The sequence below is a fragment of the Strongylocentrotus purpuratus genome, unplaced genomic scaffold (genome assembly GCF_000002235.5).
Source record: "Strongylocentrotus purpuratus isolate Spur 01 unplaced genomic scaffold, Spur_5.0 spur5_scaffold_20, whole genome shotgun sequence".
Taxonomy (NCBI): domain Eukaryota; kingdom Metazoa; phylum Echinodermata; class Echinoidea; order Camarodonta; family Strongylocentrotidae; genus Strongylocentrotus; species Strongylocentrotus purpuratus.
In genome coordinates this window covers 1,345,289-1,367,921 of record NW_022145606.1, presented here as the reverse complement: position 1 = coordinate 1,367,921, position 22,633 = coordinate 1,345,289, and the positions used below count along the sequence as shown (strand labels likewise).

At 35.6% G+C, this 22,633-nt stretch overlaps 2 protein-coding genes and 1 long non-coding RNA gene across 3 annotated transcripts; 2 read left to right on the top strand and 1 right to left on the bottom strand.

The window, feature by feature from the left end:
* Positions 1-10,383: 10,383 nt before the first annotated feature.
* On the top strand, positions 10,384-13,524 carry LOC115927149. Its single transcript, XR_004065452.1, has 3 exons — positions 10,384-10,463; positions 12,765-12,821; positions 13,460-13,524. It is a non-coding gene; the product is annotated as an uncharacterized LOC115927149 (long non-coding RNA).
* A 163-nt stretch (positions 13,525-13,687) lies between these two features.
* Positions 13,688-17,399, top strand: LOC115927357. Its single transcript, XM_030993153.1, has 4 exons — positions 13,688-13,880; positions 14,140-14,220; positions 14,550-14,679; positions 17,388-17,399. Exons 1-4 carry the CDS (start codon positions 13,759-13,761, stop codon positions 17,397-17,399), a joined length of 345 nt encoding a protein of 114 aa, XP_030849013.1. The 5' UTR covers positions 13,688-13,758.
* A 1,389-nt stretch (positions 17,400-18,788) lies between these two features.
* LOC115927148 (putative nuclease HARBI1) lies at positions 18,789-20,892 on the bottom strand. The gene is made up of 4 exons (XM_030992617.1): positions 20,751-20,892; positions 20,206-20,492; positions 19,696-19,844; positions 18,789-19,199 (listed from the first exon to the last, which is right to left on the bottom strand). Exons 1-4 carry the CDS (start codon positions 20,842-20,844, stop codon positions 18,848-18,850), a joined length of 882 nt encoding a protein of 293 aa, XP_030848477.1. The 5' UTR covers positions 20,845-20,892; the 3' UTR covers positions 18,789-18,847.
* Between the last annotated feature and the right edge of the window lie 1,741 nt (positions 20,893-22,633).

Genomic DNA, 22,633 nt, shown 5'->3' with positions numbered 1-22,633 from the left:
CATTGCCAAACAGTACTGTTGATCAATTAAATCCAATTGCGTCACATCTATTTCATGCTTGTAGTCAGTAGCTCCTGCAATAATAACATAAAGAATACATTTTTGATTACACAGAGAATCATAATTTAGACAATTATTTGGCAGAGAGATTTTCAGGATTGAATACAAGTTTGATTTTGCTCCAGAAGTTTAGATCTATCACTGCATCAGTGTCATAAATCATCAATTATCTCCAAGCTCCGATACAGTTTTACATATTGTTAGTGTTACCACGGTTAACAGTCCGTGTCTGCATGCATGGGTCTGGCCATGTACAATTTTTGGTTTATTTTGTAAATAAATATCTTTCAAACCCTGCTCTGCAGTTGCAGTACCATCACTCTGGAAACAATATCCGACCTAGGCCACACGTAGCAGCATTAGTGTACTTTTTGGTATTACCTCTATTGATTCTCAACATTTTAAACAACACTGTACAAAACTCAACTGAGATCACTCAAAATAAATTGGTACTTTAGTGACAATTGATGACACCTATATAGCAGTAAAATAGTCTTTTCAACTAACCGATGTTAGAAAAAATTCTTTGAAAATTAAAATCGTGAGTCTACTGTCAAACTTGCCGATCATATCAGCCACTTCGTACTCATTGTGTTCACGAGTGTGTAATTGTGTGCAATCGATTGCCCTCTCAGCACGTATGCAGCGCTATAGAGGTCTACTAGTGCTACTATGCTTGGGGTCCAGACAACTCGCCACAAAGACAACCCGCCCCAAGACAACCCGCCACAATGCCCTGGACATCTCGCCACAATACCCTGGACAACTCGCCACAGGCGAGTTGTCCAGGGTGGGGTGCCTTTTCGGACAACTCGCCACACTTTTTTCCCCTCATGATTTCTAGATCTAAAATCCCTCATCTTCATGATCTTAGATGAAATTGTCATTTTATGTATTCATTATTCTTTTATAAACACAGTCATGACAGAAAACATGGAAATTGTGAGTATTTTGAGAGCTGTTCTAAAGAATAAAGATGATTTACCTTGCGCTTGCGACAAGACCCGCAACAAGAATCTATTTTGGACTGTGCGAAAATAACCTAGAAAATCTAGAAATAAACCATATTTCAATTTTATTTCGCGGGTCAACTGCCCCCTCCCACATCAGGAGGCCAGTGCTGCCAGTACCCTTTCATGAATTCCTACCATTAAAAATTATCAGAAAGGAAAAAGGACATGTACAAAGGATAAAGGGGGCACTTTAGGGGAACCTGAAAAAGTGGGGGCACAGTGTCCCCCCCCCCCCCCCAATGAAGAATGCCGCCTCTGACGAAACTAACCCAGAAAATCTAGAAATAAATCACATTTCAATTTTATTTCGCGGGTCAAATAACCTTCCCCCCCCCCCCATCAGTACACCTTTGCTTCCAGTATGCTACCATTCAACAATTTCTGAGACAGAAAAATGCAGCTGCTATAGACCTCTAGATCTAAATACCAAGTTATCCCAATGATCTGGCGATCGTACGCCTTCGGTTCGTCAAAAATATATTATTGTTGCAAGGGAAATCAGTTTTATTCGTTATTCTTTGTAATGACTGTGTTTATAAAAGCACGAAACTCATGCAAAATGACAATTTCATCTAAGATAAGGGATTTTAGATCTAGAAATCATGAGGGGAAAACAGTGTGGCGAGTTGTCCGAAAAGGCACCCCACCCTGGACAACTCACCTGTGGCGAGTTGTCCAGGGTATTGTGGCAAGATGTCCAGGGTATTGTGGCGGGTTGTCTTTGGGCGGGTTGTCTTTGTGGCTAGTTGTCTGGAATTCCTATGCTTTACTGGAGTGACCTAGGCTAGGCCCTAGCTTAATTAATAATTCATGTTGTTGCAAGCATTGAAAAAAAATATTAAAAATAAAATGTCTGCCAATGCAATAATCACTGGAGCCTATAGCCTACATGTAGGTCTGCATCAGCTGCATGCAGCTAGTGCACTAGACCGAATTCTCCGTCTCTTTCGTTTGTTAGCCTCTTATTGGGGTAGGGTCGGCTCTCTCTTTAGAGAGAGCCAACCCTACCCCAATAAGAGAGAGAGCTGACCCTACCCCAATAAGAGGCTAACGAACGAAAGAGACGGAAAATTCGGTCTACTACTAATGCACTAGAATGCTACTATTATATTCTGCTAGCCGCTGCTACCTATTACTTATTAGTATTAGTTCTACATCGACTCTGTCAGTCTTTGTTGACACAGTTTGAGAAATTGAGTGTGCTAGTACGTAGGCCTACTAATAAAAGTAGGCCTGGATCTAGATCAATTACATTACTCAATGTCTATTACTAGGTCTACAACATGGAAATGAATGTATGGGGAAAACAGTGCATCTCTAGACCATTAATTAATTGCATACCGGTTAATTTTTCTGCTGTGCAATTACTTTCATCCCTATCTTGTCAAAGATAAAATACAAATAGAGCATAATATGAAGTTAAACCTACCATTTTCACAGAAATCATCGTAAAAACGTCTCGTCATAATAATCGTCTTCAATCAAGCTAGCTAGGGCTGGTTTTGTTTACGAAGCGCCCGCCCGCCCAAGCCGGGAGAAAAAAGTTTAAGATAAAGTTCACGATAAAATATACGATATCGTATATTTTATCGTGAACTTTATCGTGAACTTTTCACGATAAAGTTCACGATATCGTGAATTTTATCGCCAATTTTTCACGACGAAATTGACGATATCGTGAATTTCGTGAATTTCGTCGTGAAAAATTGGCGATAAAATTGACGATATCGTGAATTTTATCGCCAATTTTTCGCGATTTAGTCTATTCGCGATGTCCCTTCAGGGCCACCATAAGTATAGGTGGGCTGGTCAGACTAAAATTTGAGACAAAATAAATGGCACATTTGAGATAGCTTTTTGTATCAGCTACAACATAATCGAAGCTCAGCAAAAACGAAGCAAAAACGACGGAGATATTGCTCGCGAAAGACAAGAATGTAGAATCCAGTTTGAGAAAAAGTCATGTCCCATAGAGAATACACGCAAAATGTGAAAAAAGTGACATGCCTCCTTTAATCGCAAAAATAGGCCATGATGCCTTTGCCAAAATGTTGTAGTAACTACATTGGTAGAGAATTGTCTCAGCTAGAACATATCAACATTTGGAAGAAAATTGATCAATATTCACAGAGATACAATCAATTGTCCATAAATATCCTGACGTCATAACATGCAAATTGGAGTTCGGAGGCCATTATGATGACATCATGAGATAATTGAGGGTAGAATGAGACATGAAACAATATCTCCAATTCATACTCTATTTAAATATGAAAAAAATTGGGGTCACCTTGCAACCTAAAGAGTTAAAATGGATTGTATATAGGCATGTTTTTGCCCATATATGCTATGTATTACAAGAGCTCGCGCGCACCGAAATTTATGTTAAACGGTCGATCATTCCGTTATTAATAGTCATAAAGAGACAAACATGGTATCAATTTGTGTGTACAAATATGTGGAATATTATGATGACAAAGACAATATGGCGATTCTATGTTGTAAAATGTCAGAACGCGCGAAAACGCGCGCGCATGAGCGAGATTTTGTATAACATGCTTAGAATGGCCTAAAACGTATGCAAAATGATTTTGAGTTTTTTTTTTAGCATTTTAAAATTTTGCGCGCGTACTGACGCGCCTTTTTTTAAAACTTAAATTGACCGGACGGATATTGACCTTGATCAAAATAAATATGAATGAGAAAAAGCTGTTGGTTATGAAGATATGATCATGAGTTGATTTTCCGATTTTTTTTTGAAAATGGCGCCTAGATGACGTCATGAGTTAAGATCAATGTTGAAAACGTTATTGTGCTTTGTACATATGCCTATACAGATGTGTGCCAAATTTTAAGGCATTTAGTTTGGTCATTTTCAAGAAATCGTGCTTACAAAAAAGTGGTTAGAAATAAGAAAAAGATATAAATAAATGAAGGCAATTCTAACGAAATTATAAGGTGGCCTGTACGTTATACAGCCAACCTGATAAATAATAACTAGAAATTTAATTCGTCATGGGGACGATTTAGGTGGTCTGTCTTCAATTATTATGATCATGCTCATCTTCAATTCAATTACCCAATAAAATGATGTTAATGTAAAATGATGTATATTAATTGATGAATGAAGTACTGATGAACTGATAGCTTGAACTGATGTGAAATGAACTGAATTGATGAGCTAAACGGATGAACTGATGAACTGAACTAAACTGATGAGCTGAACTGATGAACGAAATATTGGGAAATTATCATGATGATGCATAATGATCATGATCATGATAAAATTTAATGCAAACAAATATCAAAATATGTAGGCCTAATGAATATGACACAAAGTATTGAGAAATGAACTACTTGATCATGATCATGATTGTCATGATGATGATAATGATTATCATGATGATCATGATGATCATGATGATCATGATGATCATGATGATCATGATGATCATGAGCGTGATCCTGACATCTGATTGAAAAAAAGTTACGGGATATTTAGATAGCATATATCAGCTACAACATACTCAAAAATAAACAAAAACCAAGAGGAAAAAACGGCAATATTGTTAGCAAAAGAGAAGAATGTAGAATCCAGTTTGAGAAAAAGTCATCTCCCATAGAGAATACACGCAAAATGTGAAAAAAGTGACATGCCTCCTTTAATCGCAAAAATAGGCCATGATGCCTTTGCCAAAATGTTGTAGTAACTACATTGGTAGAGAATTGTCTCAGCTAGAACATATCAACATTTGGAAGAAAATTGATCAATATTCACAGAGATACAATCAATTGTCCATAAATATCCTGACGTCATAACATGCAAATTGGAGTTCGGAGGCCATTATGATGACATCATGAGATAATTGAGGGTAGAATGAGACATGAAACAATATCTCCAATTCATACTCTATTTAAATATGAAAAAAATTGGGGTCACCTTGCAACCTAAAGAGTTAAAATGGATTGTATATAGGCATGTTTTTGCCCATATATGCTATGTATTACAAGAGCTCGCGCGCACCGAAATTTATGTTAAACGGTCGATCATTCCGTTATTAATAGTCATAAAGAGACAAACATGGTATCAATTTGTGTGTACAAATATGTGGAATATTATGATGACAAAGACAATATGGCGATTCTATGTTGTAAAATGTCAGAACGCGCGAAAACGCGCGCGCATGAGCGAGATTTTGTATAACATGCTTAGAATGGCCTAAAACGTATGCAAAATGATTTTGAGTTTTTTTTTTAGCATTTTAAAATTTTGCGCGCGTACTGACGCGCCTTTTTTTAAAACTTAAATTGACCGGACGGATATTGACCTTGATCAAAATAAATATGAATGAGAAAAAGCTGTTGGTTATGAAGATATGATCATGAGTTGATTTTCCGAATTTTTTTTTGAAAATGGCGCCTAGATGACGTCATGAGTTAAGATCAATGTTGAAAACGTTATTGTGCTTTGTACATATGCCTATACAGATGTGTGCCAAATTTTAAGGCATTTAGTTTGGTCATTTTCAAGAAATCGTGCTTACAAAAAAGTGGTTAGAAATAAGAAAAAGATATAAATAAATGAAGGCAATTCTAACGAAATTATAAGGTGGCCTGTACGTTATACAGCCAACCTGATAAATAATAACTAGAAATTTAATTCGTCATGGGGACGATTTAGGTGGTCTGTCTTCAATTATTATGATCATGCTCATCTTCAATTCAATTACCCAATAAAATGATGTTAATGTAAAATGATGTATATTAATTGATGAATGAAGTACTGATGAACTGATAGCTTGAACTGATGTGAAATGAACTGAATTGATGAGCTAAACGGATGAACTGATGAACTGAACTAAACTGATGAGCTGAACTGATGAACGAAATATTGAGAAATTATCATGATGATGCATAATGATCATGATCATGATAAAATTTAATGCAAACAAATATCAAAATATGTAGGCCTAATGAATATGACACAAAGTATTGAGAAATGAACTACTTGATCATGATCATGATTGTCATGATGATGATAATGATTATCATGATGATCATGATGATCATGATGATCATGATGATCATGAGCGTGATCCTGACATCTGATTGAAAAAAAGTTACGGGATATTTAGATAGCATATATCAGCTACAACATACTCAAAAATAAACAAAAACCAAGAGGAAAAAACGGCAATATTGTTAGCAAAAGAGAAGAATGTAGAATCCAGTTTGAGAAAAAGTCATCTCCCATAGAGAATACACGCAAAATGTGAAAAAAGTGACATGCCTCCTTTAATCGCAAAAATAGGCCATGATGCCTTTGCCAAAATGTTGTAGTAACTACATTGGTAGAGAATTGTCTCAGCTAGAACATATCAACATTTGGAAGAAAATTGATCAATATTCACAGAGATACAATCAATTGTCCATAAATATCCTGACGTCATAACATGCAAATTGGAGTTCGGAGGCCATTATGATGACATCATGAGATAATTGAGGGTCAAATGAGACATGAAACAATATCTCCTATTCATACTCTATTTAAATATGAAAAAAATTGGGGTCACCTTGCAACCTAAAGAGTTAAAATGGATTGTATATAGGCATGTTTTTGCCCATATATGCTATGTATTACAAGAGCTCGCGCGCACCGAAATTTATGTTAAACGGTCGATCATTCCGTTATTAATAGTCATAAAGAGACAAACATGGTATCAATTTGTGTGTACAAATATGTGGAATATTATGATGACAAAGACAATTTGGCGATTCTATGTTGTAAAATGTCAGAACGCGCGAAAACGCGCGCGCATGAGCGAGATTTTGTATAACATGCTTAGAATGGCCTAAAACGTATGCAAAATGATTTTGAGTTTTTTTTTTAGCATTTTAAAATTTTGCGCGCGTACTGACGCGCCTTTTTTTAAAACTTAAATTGACCGGACGGATATTGACCTTAATCATGATAAATATGAATGAGAAAAAACGTTTGGTTATGAAGATATGATCATGAGTTGATTTTCCGAAAATTTTACAAAATGGCGCTTTGATGACATCATCAGTCAAGGTCAATGTTGAAAACGTTATTGTGCCTTGTACATATGCCTATACATAGGTGTGCCAAATTTGAAGGCATTTGATTGAGCCATTTTCAAGTCATCGTGCTTTTTTTCTCAGCTACAACATACTAGAAATCAGCGTAAATGAAGCTAAAACGACGAAGATTTGGCTTGTGAAAGACGGGAATTTTCTCAGCTAAAAGATATCAAAATTTGGAAGTAAATCAATTAATATTTACAGAGATACAATCAATTTTCCAAAAATATGCTGACGTCGTAATATGAAAATTGGAATTTTGAGTTCGGAGGCCATTTTGATGACGTCATGAGTTAATTGAGGGTCAAATGAGACATTAAATCATATCTCCAACTCATATTCTATCAAAATATGAAAAAAAAATGGGGTTTCAGTTCCATTCTAAAGAGCTACAGTGGATCTTGTATAGGCATGTTTTTGCCCATATATGCTATGTATTACAAAAGCTCGCGTGCACGGAACTTTTGTTAAACGGTTGATCATTCCGTTATTAATAGTCATAAAGAGACAAACATGGTATCAATTTGTTTTTAAATATATGTGGAATATTATGAAAGAAAAAACAATGGCGATTCTATGTTGTGTAATAGTTTTACGCGCAAAAACGCGCGCGCATGCGCGTGTGCGCATATTTTAATAAAATGCTTAGAATGGCCTTAAATGTATGTAAAATGATTTTGAGACGATTTTGAGCATTTTAAAATTTGACCTGAAATTGACCGGACGGATATTGACCTTGATCAAAATAAATATGAATGAGAAAAAGCTTTTGGTTATGAAGATATGATCATGAGTTGATTTTCCGAAAAAATTTCAAAATGGCGCCTAGATGACGTCATGAGTTAAGATCAATGTTGAAAACGTTATTGTGCTTTGTACATATGCCTATACAGATGTGTGCCAAATTTGAAGGCATTTAGTTTGGTCATTTTCAAGAAGTACTGATGAACTGATAGCTTGAACTGATGTGAAATGAACTGAATTGATGAGCTAAACTGATGAGCTGAACTGATGAACTGAACTAAACTGATGAGCTGAACTGATGAACGAAATATTGAGAAATTATCATGATGATGCATAATGATCATGATCATGATAAAATTTAATGCAAACAAATATCAAAATATGTAGGCCTAATGAATATGACACAAAGTATTGAGAAATGAACTACTTGATCATGATCATGATTGTCATGATGATGATAATGATTATCATGATGATCATGATGATCATGAGTGTGATCCTGACATCTTATTGAAAAAAAAGTTACGGGATATTTAGATAGCATGTATCAGCTACAACATACTCAAAAATCCACAAAAACCAAGAGGAAAAAACGGCAATATTGTTAGCAAAAGACAGGAATGTAGAATCCAGATTTGAGAAAAAGTCATCTCCCATATGGATTACACGCAAAAAGTAATTAATCAAGTGATAATATGGTAATAATAAAGTAAATATGGTTGTTTATTACATTATTTACCATTCTACGTGTTTTAATATTCAAAGGAGATGGTAGAGTGAAAGGTAAAAAAGAAAAAAAAAAGTGAAGAAAATTTGTTTGGAGACGCCTGGACTCGAACCTGGGGTCTCGAGGTCGGAAGTCAAGTGCGTTACCGATATACCGAAACATTTCCCATAGCGATTACACGTAAACGGAAAATTGTATTCTCAAATCCCACTTTGCAAGTGAAATATGACCATGATACCGGCATCTAATCGAACAAATAATATGGCACAATAGTGATAGCTAATTATCTCAGCTACAACATAGTCAAAGCTCAGCGTAAACGAAGATGAAACGACGGAGATATTGCTCGCGAAAGACAAGAATGTAGAATCCAGTTTTGAGAAAAAGTCATGTCCCGTAGAGAAAACACACAAAATGTGAAAAATTAACATGCCTCCTTTAATCGCAAAAATACGCCATGATGCCATCGTCAAAATGAAATATCGTGTAACTTTATTTTTAGAGAATATTCTCAGGTAGAACATATCAAAATTTGAAAGAAAATTGATCAATATTTACAGAGATACAATCAATTTTCCAAAAATCTGCTAACGTCATAATATGCAAATTGAAATTTTGAGTTCGGAGGCCATTATGATGACGAGTTAATTGAGGATAAAATGAGACATAAAAATCATGTTCCGATTCATACTCTATCAAAATATGAAAACAAACTCGGGGTCACCTTGCATCCTAAAAAGCTACAATGGATTTTGTATAGGCATGTTTTTTTATCAAATTTGCATTATATTGCCCATTGCAGCACGCGCGGATTTCGAACTTTGACGCGCGCTAACGGCCTTATGAAAGGTCAAAAGTGACTGAAATTAATGTAAATTGTTAATTACGGTAAGAGAAATCAAAATCATGTAAACATTTTGAATTTGACCTTTTCCGCGCGCAGTGAGCGCGCACAACGCGCGCGGGGACACGTACGGACGGAAAAAATTGAAATGCTTAAAATGACTTGATTCGTACTTTTGTTTAATAGTTAGGTGATTTTGAGCATTTTAAAATGTTGACGCACGCGTACGCGCGCGTCATGACTTTTATGTGATAAAGTCATAAAGAGATAAACATATAGGCCCGAATTCACAACAGTGGTACAAAACCCCCCGGGGGTTTAAACCCCCCCCCCCCTAGGTTTTTGAAACCATGGTGTTAACCCCCGGGGGGTTTAAACCTCTCTCTGATTCACCAACGATAGTTTCAATTGTACCATGGTACAATCCTAGACCATGGATTGTACCATGGTTTCTTTCTACTGAGCATGCTCAGTAGATCAGATGCTGTCTGCTACATCTAAAAATGGAGGGTGATGCAGCTACTGTGTGTGCAGGGAGGGAGAGGACGAAAGGCAACTGGCAAGTGGGAGAGAGAAACTTCCTGATAGAGATGATAAGCCAGAGGAAGGGTATATTACTGTCTAGAAAGACCGATTATCTTACAAACTCAAACAAAGCTGGTGCTTGGGAGGCTTTGGTTGAAGCCTTCCATGCAAAGTTTGGAAGGAGATGGAGTTGCATCCAGATAAAGGATCAATGGAAAAGGATCCGGATTAACGCGAAGAAAGAGTATTCTAACTACACTAGAGAGAGTAGGAAGACAAGAGGAGGGCCACCTCCACCTGAACCCAGCAACCTCACTATCATAGTTAAGGAACTTTGCCCGTATGATTTTGTACAGCTTAGGAATAGATTCGACGATGACAACAACCAGGACCAAGAAAACATCATCGCCATAAATTCCCTGACGTCAATAGCAACTGGCCGTAATGAGTAAGTAACTAATGTTAGATCTGTATAGACTACTTGGGTGTAGAGACTAGAAGCTTAGCTTATTTTCCCTCTTTACTGATCCTTCCCATCTCAATTATGGTTCAAACTTAATTAAGATTGTTTCTCCAATACCATTCTAGGCTAGGCCTAGGCTAGATCTAATAAATGAATAATTGGTGGCAGCATTGACCAGTTCTTTACTACTTTAGGGAAGGCCATTCCAATCATTTACACTCATTATTGAGAAACTAAATAGTATAGACTCTACTGCCCAAGTCTTGTATTGAAACGTTGTTTGACTACCTAGAAATGATGGCCTCTTGTTATTGAGCCAGTGGATAGTTAGAAGAATTTTGAGGGATTTGCTCTGTCGAAGCCGCTCAGGATATCAAATTCAATTCAGCTCTTTCTCTTTGGCTAGATTGAGATTTTTTATGTGCAAATATAACAAATAAAACCACTAAAATCGCTAAAAATGTATCATTCATTGCAAGATGAATAACATAAGATGCTATATAACACCTTACATTTACTAGATGGAATGAAATAAAACAGTAAACATCGAACAAGTCACGATCGTCTGCTCATCGTCACTCGTCCGAGATCAGTCCCATCCGTAGAAATTAATGTCATGACATTGAAGCAACACCCTAGATCTAGTAATATGCCTAACGTTTAGCTGGCCGAGAAGACTCCGCACGCCTCGGCTTGTTGTTCACAGACATCACTTGCGACGTAGGGGTTACTAGCATCTAAAAGTTGGCCTGAATAGCCTCAAATAAGTAAAATTCCAATTTTCGTTGAAAGCATAATAAATTGATCATTAAATATGTTCATTGAACTACTTACAATCAGTGATGAAACTAATTTTATATGAAAAAATATCCGTCGGAATGGAGCGTACCGGCCTCGACTAAAGTATTCTGTTAGAAGTTCCACAACTTTTTTGTGAATGGATTTTCTTGACGTGACATGCGCAGTAAATTACGTTGGTTTTTTTTAACCGTCATGTTTGTTCTTGAAATAAAAAATTATTAAAAATCATCGAATCCGAGGTAGATTTGAACTTATCACTTGCCTACCAATGTCCACACAAAAGTTTTATTTTTTTAAAGAAAAAATTACATCTACATTAAAAAACAAACATACAAACAAACATTCTGTTTGCCGATCGAGTTGGCGTTTGAAGAAAAAAAAAAGGACTAACGTCTGAACGTTTCATTTCTTTATATGGCAAGCTAGATAGTGAAATATTAAAGCAGAAGTAACCCCCATCCCCAAACATGAATTGTCTATCGTTTGGTTCTAGAGTCTACCTGTACTTATTTTTTTATTTTTTTATGACAGATTTTCATTAATTGTTTTACACTGTAAATATTCCTTAAAGTTAAGCTTGTAAATGTTTAGTCTTACATGTATTGTTCACTACATTCCTTTTTAATGAAAAATGTAATCCTCTAGGGCGATTCTTTATCAAACAATAAAAATGATAGTGATAATTCAAAATAATGCCACTCCCCCCCCCCCCCAAATAAAAAAACAACAACAAACAAACAAACAAATAAAAATATATCCATACAGAAACCACTTTCAAACAGTTGTCTAAATCTACTAAAAGTACATGATTAGTAGGTATGTATTTCTTGTTTCTTTTGATAGAATTAATAGAATGAAAGAATTTCATTTTTTTTTTTTTGGTGGGGGCGGGGGGGGGGGGTTAAAGCCGCAAATTATCTTTTCAGCTAAATGAAATGAAGAGAAATAGGTTCTTAACAATTTGCCATTTTTTTTTTTAGAATGACATGATTGTTAAAAATATCTGTCATGTTCTCATATATCGAGGACTACTCGACCCTCAAGGGAAAGAGCACGACGGTATTGATACTTCATATCCACCACTCCAGAAATCATAAGTCCTCTCAGTTACCATACATAATCCACCATAATAAAATGTAATCCATTCGATGTTACAATTATGAATGTTAAAAAATAAATTAAATTTCATGTCAGAAAAGACGGAATTCCATGTTCGTTTTTTAATTTCCAAAAATTAGAGATGATTGATACTGGAATTTCTTTCCCCCTCCCTTTTTTTTTTTAAGGAGTGGGGGGGGGGGGGGGTACCAGAACATCCAGGGTGAATGAAAGGTTACCTATTATACATAAGATAGTTGTACGATCAAGGAACAAAAGCAAATATTTAACTTAATTTGGGCAAAACTTGGACTTAGGTTATTTTTCATTCAGGATTTTTTCTTCTTTTTCTGTTAATAAAAAGAGTTACTTTTCTCACATTCTCAGGTCAAGATCAACACCAACAAACACAGGACTGTCAACAGGATCATTTCTCGAACCAAGGTATTGAAGAGTACGGCATTATAAAATCAAAAATACATTTTTCAAAATAATGTCCTTTTTGTTAAGAAATTTTAATACATATATATATATACATTGCAGTAATATTTTCTACTTGGGTAATGTACAATCATGTTTCTTTGATAATACAATATAAAACCAGTAGGGCATACATTTTTTTCCTAATGTAGTACTCTTTTAACATAATGAAATTGGATTATTTGCAGTATTATTTTTGTATATATAAACAGGTCTTCAAGTTCATGCATAACTACAAATAATTTTATTTGTTATTCCAATAGGACAAGCTCATCCGAAGTTATGTTCGAAGGTCTCGCCTCCCAGCCTAGTACATCTACAGCGACCCCACGATCCCTTTCAAGGTATCCATAACTATACAATATTGAGTAGTTTATTATTAAAATTTAAAAAAACTTGTTATTCCTTCTTACATAACAATCATGATTTACCAAACATTGTTTTATCAATTAAAGTGTATTACATTTTGCATGAAATTAGGATCAGTAGTTTCAATACTGAAGACATTAATAAATTAAACCTGAATTCCAAAGTAAAATTCTTGCAACATTGTTCAAGTTCATGCATAACTACAAAAAATATTTTATTTTTTATCCCAATAGGACAACCTCATCCGAAGTTATGTCCGAAGGTCTCGCCTCCCAGCCTAGTACATCTACAGCAACCCCACGATCCCTTTCAAGGTATCCATAACTATACAATATTGAGTAGTTTATTATTAAAAAAAGAAAAAAACTTGTTATTCCTTCCTACATAACAATCATAATTTACCAAACATTGTTTTATCAATTAAAGTATATTACATTTTGCATGAAATTAGGATCAGTAGTTTCAATACTGAAGACATTAATAAATTAAACCTGAATTCCAAAGTAAAATTCTTGCAACATTGTTCAAGTTCATGCATAACTACAAAAAATATTTTATTTTTTATCCCAATAGGACAACCTCATCCGAAGTTATGTCCGAAGGTCTCGCCTCCCAGCCTAGTACATCTACAGCGACCCCACGATCCCTTTCAAGGTATCCATAACTATACAATATTGAGTAGTTTATTATTAAAAAAAGAAAAAAACTTGTTATTTCTTCCTACATAACAATCATAATTTACCAAACATTGTTTTATCAATTAAAGTGTATTACATTTTGCATGAAATTAGGATCAGTAGTTTCAATACTGAAGACATTAATAAATTAAACCTGAATTCCAAAGTAAAATTCTTGCAACATTGTTCAAGTTCATGCATAACTACAACAAATATTTTATTTTTTATCCCAATAGGACAACCTCATCCGAAGTTATGTCCGAAGGTCTCGCCTCCCAGCCTAGTACATCTACAGCGACCCCACGATCCCTTTCAAGGTATCCATAACTATACAATATTGAGTAGTTTATTACTAAAAAAAGAAAAAAACTTGTTATTCCTTCCTACATAACAATCATAATTTACCAAACATTGTTTTATCAATTAAAGTGTAATACATTTTGCATAAAATTATCTTGTCTATTATATGCACAAAACTCTTTTTAATTTTTTTTTTAGCAGACAGCTACTACATATCTTTCAAAAGCTTTCAATATCTGTGACAATCAAGGTTTAAGCCATGTTCGTTATATTTACAATAAATTAAATGAAGTAATATATGCAACGATTAACATGTATCAAATTATTCTGAATCTGAACCATACAGCAATACAGAAATCAACACTGCTCTTCTGAGGACTCCTGCTGCTAAGCGAGCATTGAGTTATAACTCTCAAAACAAGAAATGTCGGTTAGCAGAGGATAGGATGGTTGAATTGGCAGAGGAGGAGCATGCCGTAAGGCTGGACATTTTATGGAAAGAACACAATTTAAAAATAAAAGAGCATGAACTGCGTATGGAAATTATCAAAATAGAGAAACAGGCTGCTGAAGCCAAACTGCTTGAAGCACAGGGTAATACATCTTATCTAACTAATTAATCAAAAATAATTTAAGCTGTTCTGTTAAACATGTTTAATTCTACATTTAAGATATATCGTTCACATATTGATTTCTAGCATGATTCAAATATTTCTTGCACTTCAATTGTAATTGCTAATGTAATTATTAATATAAACATGTCTTTAAATGGACAGCAACAATGTATGATGTGTGATTAATAGGCAAAAGTTGTTGTTCAATGTAGTGCCATATTGATCACAAACATTTATTTGATTTCAAATGTTTTGTGCACTTAAAATGCAATTACAATATAAACATGGTCTTTCAAATGAACAGCTGCAAAGTAGGATCTGTTTGACTCTGCAAAGGTTTTCTGTTCAACATAGTGCTACATTGATCACAAACTGATTTAACATGTGATTTTCAAATGTTTCTTGCACATAAATGCCATTGCCAATGTAAATATAAAGTATATATGAACATGTCTTCAAATGAACAGCTGCAAAGTAGGATCTGTTTGACTCTGCAAAGGTTTTCTGTTCAACATAGTGCTACATTGATCACAAACTGATTTAACATGTGATTTTCAAATGTTTCTTGCACATAAATGCCACTGCCAATGTAAATATAAAGTATATATGAACATGTCTTCAAATGAACAGCTGCAAAGTAGGATCTGTTTGACTCTGCAAAGGTTTTCTGTTCAACATAGTGCTACATTGATCACAAACTGATTTAACTTGTGATTTTCAAATGTTTCTTGCACATAAATGCCATTGCCAATGTAAATATAAAGTATATATGAACATGTCTTCAAATGAACAGCTGCAAAGCAGGATCTGTTTGACTCTGCAAAGGTTTTCTGTTCAACATAGTGCTACATTGATCACAAACTGATTTAACTTGTGATTTTCAAATGTTTCTTGCACATAAATGCCATTCAATACTTTGGAATTACACTGTACATATAGCAATAAATTACAACTCTCCATCGTTTTAAATTTTTGTTCTGCCTTTCTATTATTTCACTAAATTGCTACCTACAAAAACTGACACAAAGTAACATGTTCGAGCAATTTATTTATTTTTTGGGTAATAATTAAGATCTAACATATGGCATAAAATATCTGTAATAGTAGTGACAGCAATTCACAATGACAATTTGGTGGTATTGGCTCCAAATATTATTAATTTGAATTTTACGAGAATGAAGCGAACAGTATATTACTTCATCAACATGCTTGAGGATATTCTTAAGAGAAACACAAAGAAAAATACTCCATTAAATAACAGGTAGTGACAGCTACAGGTTTGACACCATGATGACGAGGCATCAATACCACAGTCATGTAAATCATCTAAGATGGTAAGAAAACTAGTGCAAGAAGGATGATGCAATCCCGAGGTTAAAAACATTGAGAGAAGAAATTGAAACAAGTCAACAAACAATTTTACTAGTACTACAGGTAACCAGGAGTGCTAGGTGTACCGATGAGATATGTTTAGATCAGGAATCAGTGGTAGGAAACAGCCAAATTACTTCTTCACAGGAATCACAGGATACCGCTTTATGCAAAAGTTGTTTGTTTTGCAGTGCTGCATACAGCTAAACTTACATTCTTAATTACATTCTAGAGTAGTAGGAGAATGCCAGTATTGGAACGCCATAGATATTAATCAAAACCTGTTCAAATTCTGGTCTCCACACTGTCAGGTTTTTAACCTTAATCAGGCCACTAGCAGAATTTGTCCCCACTCTTCATGTTTTGCAAAAAAGCTCTGTTTTCATGTCATTTTTTTCTCATTTTTTTGCCATCGTTTTAAATGATTGAAATGTTAAGCGAAAAGTTTAAGTTTGATGTAATTTGCGACAAAAAATATAAGCTTTTATTTATTGTCAATATTTTGAAATTTCATGTACAAATTTGGAGTTACATGTCTGATCAAATATTCCAAAAAATGAATAGGCATGCATAATTGCATAATAATTTTTGTTCTCATTCAAATAACATGAATATTACACAGAAGACCCATAAACAAAATATGCATTTGCGAATTTTAATTTAGCGATTAGGAGCAAAAGGATCCTATTTTGTTTGTAATACAAACAAAATAGCCAAGACCCCCCCCCCCTTAGAAAAAAAGACCTGACTATGATGTAGAATGTAATCGAGTTGCAAATGTAGTTGCATAAAACCCTGCATACTGGAAAAATAACAAGTACCTTGTCAGCATCACAATTCCCGGATTTCCTCTGCAGGAACTGAAATAACCGCTGGAGGCAGAGCAGATAGTTCTGAGTGGCTACTTTAATTTAACAGTCAGACCGCTGCACGCTCGCTAATTAGCATATCATGCGTAAGTTATTGTGCGTCTCAAAACAGCTTGAGCAATAATATCCACAAACTAGAAGTTACAATATCGTGCAAGAATATTGCAGGGGATGATGTAGACTCCATTTGCGTAAGTCGATCTCCAGAATATTTCCTTCCAAATGATATGAAATGTTGATATATTTTTGCGAAATGGACGTTTTTACAGCATCACGTAATGAAGTCTCATTATTAAAATTTTATAAATTTCTCATTTATGAATATTGCAGGGGATGATGTAGACTCCCATTTTCTCGCGCATGCGCAGTTTTTTGAGCAGCCATGTTTAAAATGCCCAAAAGAGCCCCCGAAAGTCATAAAAGAGCTCCCAAAATTTGCATAGAGTTCAATGCAAAACAAATTAAAGGGATCGTTTAACAATGTTAAATCTGATATACACGGCCCTACGTGTTATCAGTGTCTGTGATAGGGTGTAATATTGAAGCCCTAAAAAAATTGCGCTTCAAAATGATCAAGAAGTGCCTCAAAAAGTAAAAATCTTTGAGTGACCGGTTTTACCATACTCGTTTTCCCCAATAGACTGTAGTGTTATGAAACCGTCAGGCGAACGGTTTTCAAAATTTGTTATTCCAATCATAAATATCTTGATATTCAGACAGGCGATCGGCTTGGAAAAGTCATGGGGTTCCTGACTGACCTAAAGGTTTATAATTATCATTGCATCACGAGCTAAATCCAGAATTTTGATTCAGAATCTGAGACAAAACTAGATGGAATTTTGACTGCGCGCAGTCGAAAATGATGCCTCCGCCATAGAGCAATTTAAACAAGTTTGGAGTTTAAATCTCCAGTGGTTCTTGAGATATCATGATAACAATCTCAATGTATGGAATTTCATAAGTTGACCTCTGTGACCCTTGACCTTTGACCTACGTGCTCCAAAATCTAATCAGATTGTCTTCCTATGGTGATACACACTATCATTAAGTTTGAAGTTTAAATCTCCAGTGGTTCTTGAGATATTATGATATGGTGATACACACTATCATTAAGTTTGAAGTTTAAATCTCCAGTGGTTCTTGAGATATCATGATAACAATCTCAATGTATGGAATTTCATAAGTTGACCTCTATGACCCTTGACCTTTGACCTACGTGCTCCAAAATGTAATCAGATTGTTTTCCTATAGTGATACACACTATCACTAAGTTTGAAGTTTAAATCTCCAGTGGTTCTTGAGATATTGTGATAACGGTCAAAAGGGACGGACGTACGGACGGACAACCCGAAAACATGATGCCTCCGGCACCACCTTCGGTGGCGGAGGCATAAAAAGTTACCGGATCCCTTTAAAGAGTGTTATTTTCATGCAAGCAAGCTTGAAAAGTAGCCCCCAAAATTCGAGTCAACAAATTACCTGATCTTCACACCATACAAAGAGTGATGTCTAAATTCTCAGAAATAGGGAAAAGGTACTGGTAAGCTTGTACTCGATGACAAAGTATTTCATAAGGTAATGGAGTCCAGTTTATATTTCATTCAGATTAATGAAAGAGCAGTTTTTCCTCTTCAATTTGACTATCATTCATGCAAAATGATTAACAAGAAACCATTTTGTATAGGTAGAAACATGTCTGTGTTATTGCATATGCATGCATATTGACCGCTGGGCTTGCATACAACTACGATAAATACAGGCTCTTTTTTTTTGCAGCAGCGTACTGACTGTTAATGGGTGAAGTGATCCTCAATGATCTGATCTCTCCATAACCTACCAGCGACAGCGTCATGGAGGCCAGGAGGAAGGTGGACAAGTGGCATCTCATCGGGCTCAGGTCCTGGAATATCTTGCTCGCGGCGGTCGAGAGAGATATTCCACAGGACCGAGCAAGCCACTATAATTGTAAATGTAGTGTCCACCTTCACGCGCAGATCATTGAGGCAAGGGAACCTCCTCTTCCAACGGCCAAATGTGCGCTCAATGACGCACCGCCCTCTTTTGTGGGCAGTATTGTAGCGCACATTTGGCCGTCCTTGAGGACGTAGGAGAGGAGTCAGGAGATAGGGGAGGCACGGGTACCTGAAATTTGAAGATAAAAACAAAACATTCACTTGTTATTCCTTCCTTAAGGAAAGTACTATAGATATTCATTTCTTTAATTTACATCATAATGATATAATTGTAGAAGAAAGTAATCTAGAATATCAATCTAGCATTCCAAAATAAACTGTCTGCATTGGCTGTGTGAGAAAAATTTCAATTTCTTAAAATTTGTTGTTTAAATTGAAGTGCTTTTCAGTACAAAGTAAAATAATTATCGTGATCCGTTTCTTACTAATGCCTGCAAGACTAGGTCCAAATCTATCCAAATGTCTCAATTTCCGCAACACTACTGCTTACTCAAAATAACAAGTATGCATTTAATAATTCAAGAAAGAATGGTCAATCTAAATTTTCATTAAACGGTATCTTTATCCTACAAAGGACTTTTAAAAGAATATGTATCAACATGTACTGCATGTCTACATTTGTGATTACAATTGGATTACCATTAACAAAACACCAATCCACATACCCACTATCTCCAAGTAGCAACTCAGAACCATCTGCCCTTGCCTCTAGTTGCTCCTTCAGTGTGCACTCTGAGAAAATCCGGGAATCGTGAGTGCTGCCAGGCCATCTTGCCACGATACTTGTCATTTTCCCAGCATGATCACAAACAACCTACCAATAAGTTGAAGAGAAAAACACATCTTAAACTCATACTGAACTTCATAGATAGACTTTAATTTCTTTATTTTCACATGCATTTCATTTCTTACATTTTCATCATATTTTTCCCAAAGTGTAATGTTGTCAAGGCTACTTATTGTAACAAATGTTTGACTCCCAATACAAAATAAAGTAACCAGTGGCGTATCTAGGGGGAGGGGGGAGAGGGGGCAAACAAGGCAAAAGTATTTTAAAAAATGAAAGTTTAATATGATGAACAATCAAAGAAGCCAACGGGGAAGTTGGAAAAATGGTTGCAAACATTTTGTAAGCTAGCAATAAAGTCAATAAGAAAAATTGTAACTAGTCTTACCTGTACATTCACAGAATACCTGTTCTTCCTGTTCATGAAGTACAGGGCTTGATCCCCACCAGGACTCCTGATGTAGACATGAGTCCCATCGATAGCACCTATGACCCCTGGAAATCCGCAGTACTCGTAGAATTGCTGCTGGGTCGTTTCAATTTCATCTCTCGTTGTTGGAAACTTCATGAATTGCCTCTTCCTTCCTGCAATAGCTTCCGAAACATCTTTGATGATTCTACAAACAGAGGACTGTGATACTGTTGCCTCGTCACCATGCATCTTCTGGAATGATCCTATAATTGAAAATGAGATCAGGTTAATAGAAGATTGTCTGAAAAATATTTTCTAACATTGGAGAAAAATTGCCAAGAAGATCATGTACATGAAAGAAGGTAATGCTCAAGAGAGATTTTTTTATTTTTTTATTAAAAAGGTATATTTTTTCAAGTCAAATTCAGGCTGGTGTTCAATTTTCAATGACCTGTACGAACCCTTTAAAAGCGGTGTACGGTTATACACAAGTTTAGTTTAAGAAAAAATTAAGTACTCACCAACGGCATAGAAACGAAGAGCCGTCAAAACCTGCAGATAAACAGGTAGTGGATCATTCCTCTCTGTGTTCCTCTTCAAGTCCCCTTCAAGCATGTTGATGAGGTAGATTACCGTTTCCTTTGAGAAACGGTATCGCAGTTGAAACGCTTTATCCTCGTAAAATTCAAGAGGATTTTTCGCATCCCTTAGACCTCAAATAGGTCTCGGCTGAGGTACCTGTATGCAAAAGATAGATATAGTTTGATGAGATGAGTTGAAATATTCAATAAAAAAGTGCATGTCTAAAGAATGATTTTCATTATATAGTCATCTTTCCTTCTCTTCCCTACCGTAGGATTGATTTCCCAATTAGGCCTAACTAGGTCAGGGTATTTTGGGAGTTCTTAGAGCTGGGTATTGGCTTTACACCCCCCCCCCCCCCACTCTAGATCATTTGAAGTCAACATTTCTTTTTAAACCATGGCAAAACAGTGAATCATGAAAGATATTCTGTCAACAATCTCAGCAATGACATGATGTAGATTCAACACATTTCTATTCCAGGTCTTCATACTACTCAAACTTGATTCGTAGAATATGAGAGTTCAAATTTCATCAGCAAGATGTAAATATTTAAAAAAAATTGATCTAAAGTCTTACTCAAATGGGTATTTGCAAAGAAAAAGGAAGTAGATCTAGGCCTAATGGGTACTGTTACTTGGTGGTATGCGTAACAACATTCATGAACAGTCCTCGTGTCTCTTAAAACCTAAAAATTACTAGATCTATCAATTTAGATAGACGTACCCAGTGGCGTAGACAGGTTCGTACACCTGGGGGGGGGGGGGGTGACTCAGGGGCGGATCTAGCTTTTTGCTAAGGGGGGGGGGGCGAGCCGATTTTTTTTGGGGGTGTTTAATTTGAACCCCGTAAGTGATGTTTTCCTGGCATCTATTAACACAATGGAGACCATAAAAAGCAGTGCATGATAACGTCTTTTTAAATCAAGTAACAGTTAAATACACAGTTATATCCAGAGTTATCATGTGTTTGGCTAGGTTACCAGATGAGTTGAATATCTTCTCACAATATTTGCACTTGAAAGGGTTTCTCTCCAGCGTGCGTTCTTTTTTCTTTCTTTTTTTTTTTCTTTTTTTTTTCCTTTTTTGTTTTTGTTTGTTTTTTGGGCCGCCCAAGGGAGGGTTTAAACCCCCTAAATCACCCCCCCCCCCTTATATCCGCGCCTGTTTAATCTTGTGATTATCTTGTGGTTTCCAAACCACAAGATAACCACAAAATACTTGTAAGATTTTCTTTTTTTTTACCGTCTGAATTGGCTTTCACCGTGTGAATGCGGCTAATAACAATAAACACAATTACAATAATGATGAGGATTATTATTATCATCATCATAATTATTATTATTATTAATATTATAATTGTTATCATTATAGACTAAGCAAATATCATTCCCAAAACCTGGGGGGGGGGGGATGATTGTACATGCCACCCCCCCCCCCCCCCCCCGTTGTCTACGCCCCTGGACGTACCCCTTAATTTATTCTTAATTTTAATCAATTAAATTGAACAAGTTATTGACGATTCAATAGAAGAAAGAAAAAAAAATTAATCCTACCTCTCTCACTCTCTGGATGCGGCGAAGGTGATGCAGATAAGCCATTTTTCTTTCTTGTTCAGCAGTTGTCTGTGGAACAATAATGAAATGAAATTGTTAGGAGTCTGAATTACTAAAGGCAACATCTATATTAAAAAAAAATGCATTTATTTCATACATTACCATAGAAGTAAAACACAAGCTAATTAACTAACCAAAGTTTATAGATCGTATAAAATGAACCAGCGTAGGTCTACTCGTATCAGATGGGGGGGGGGGATGACTCAG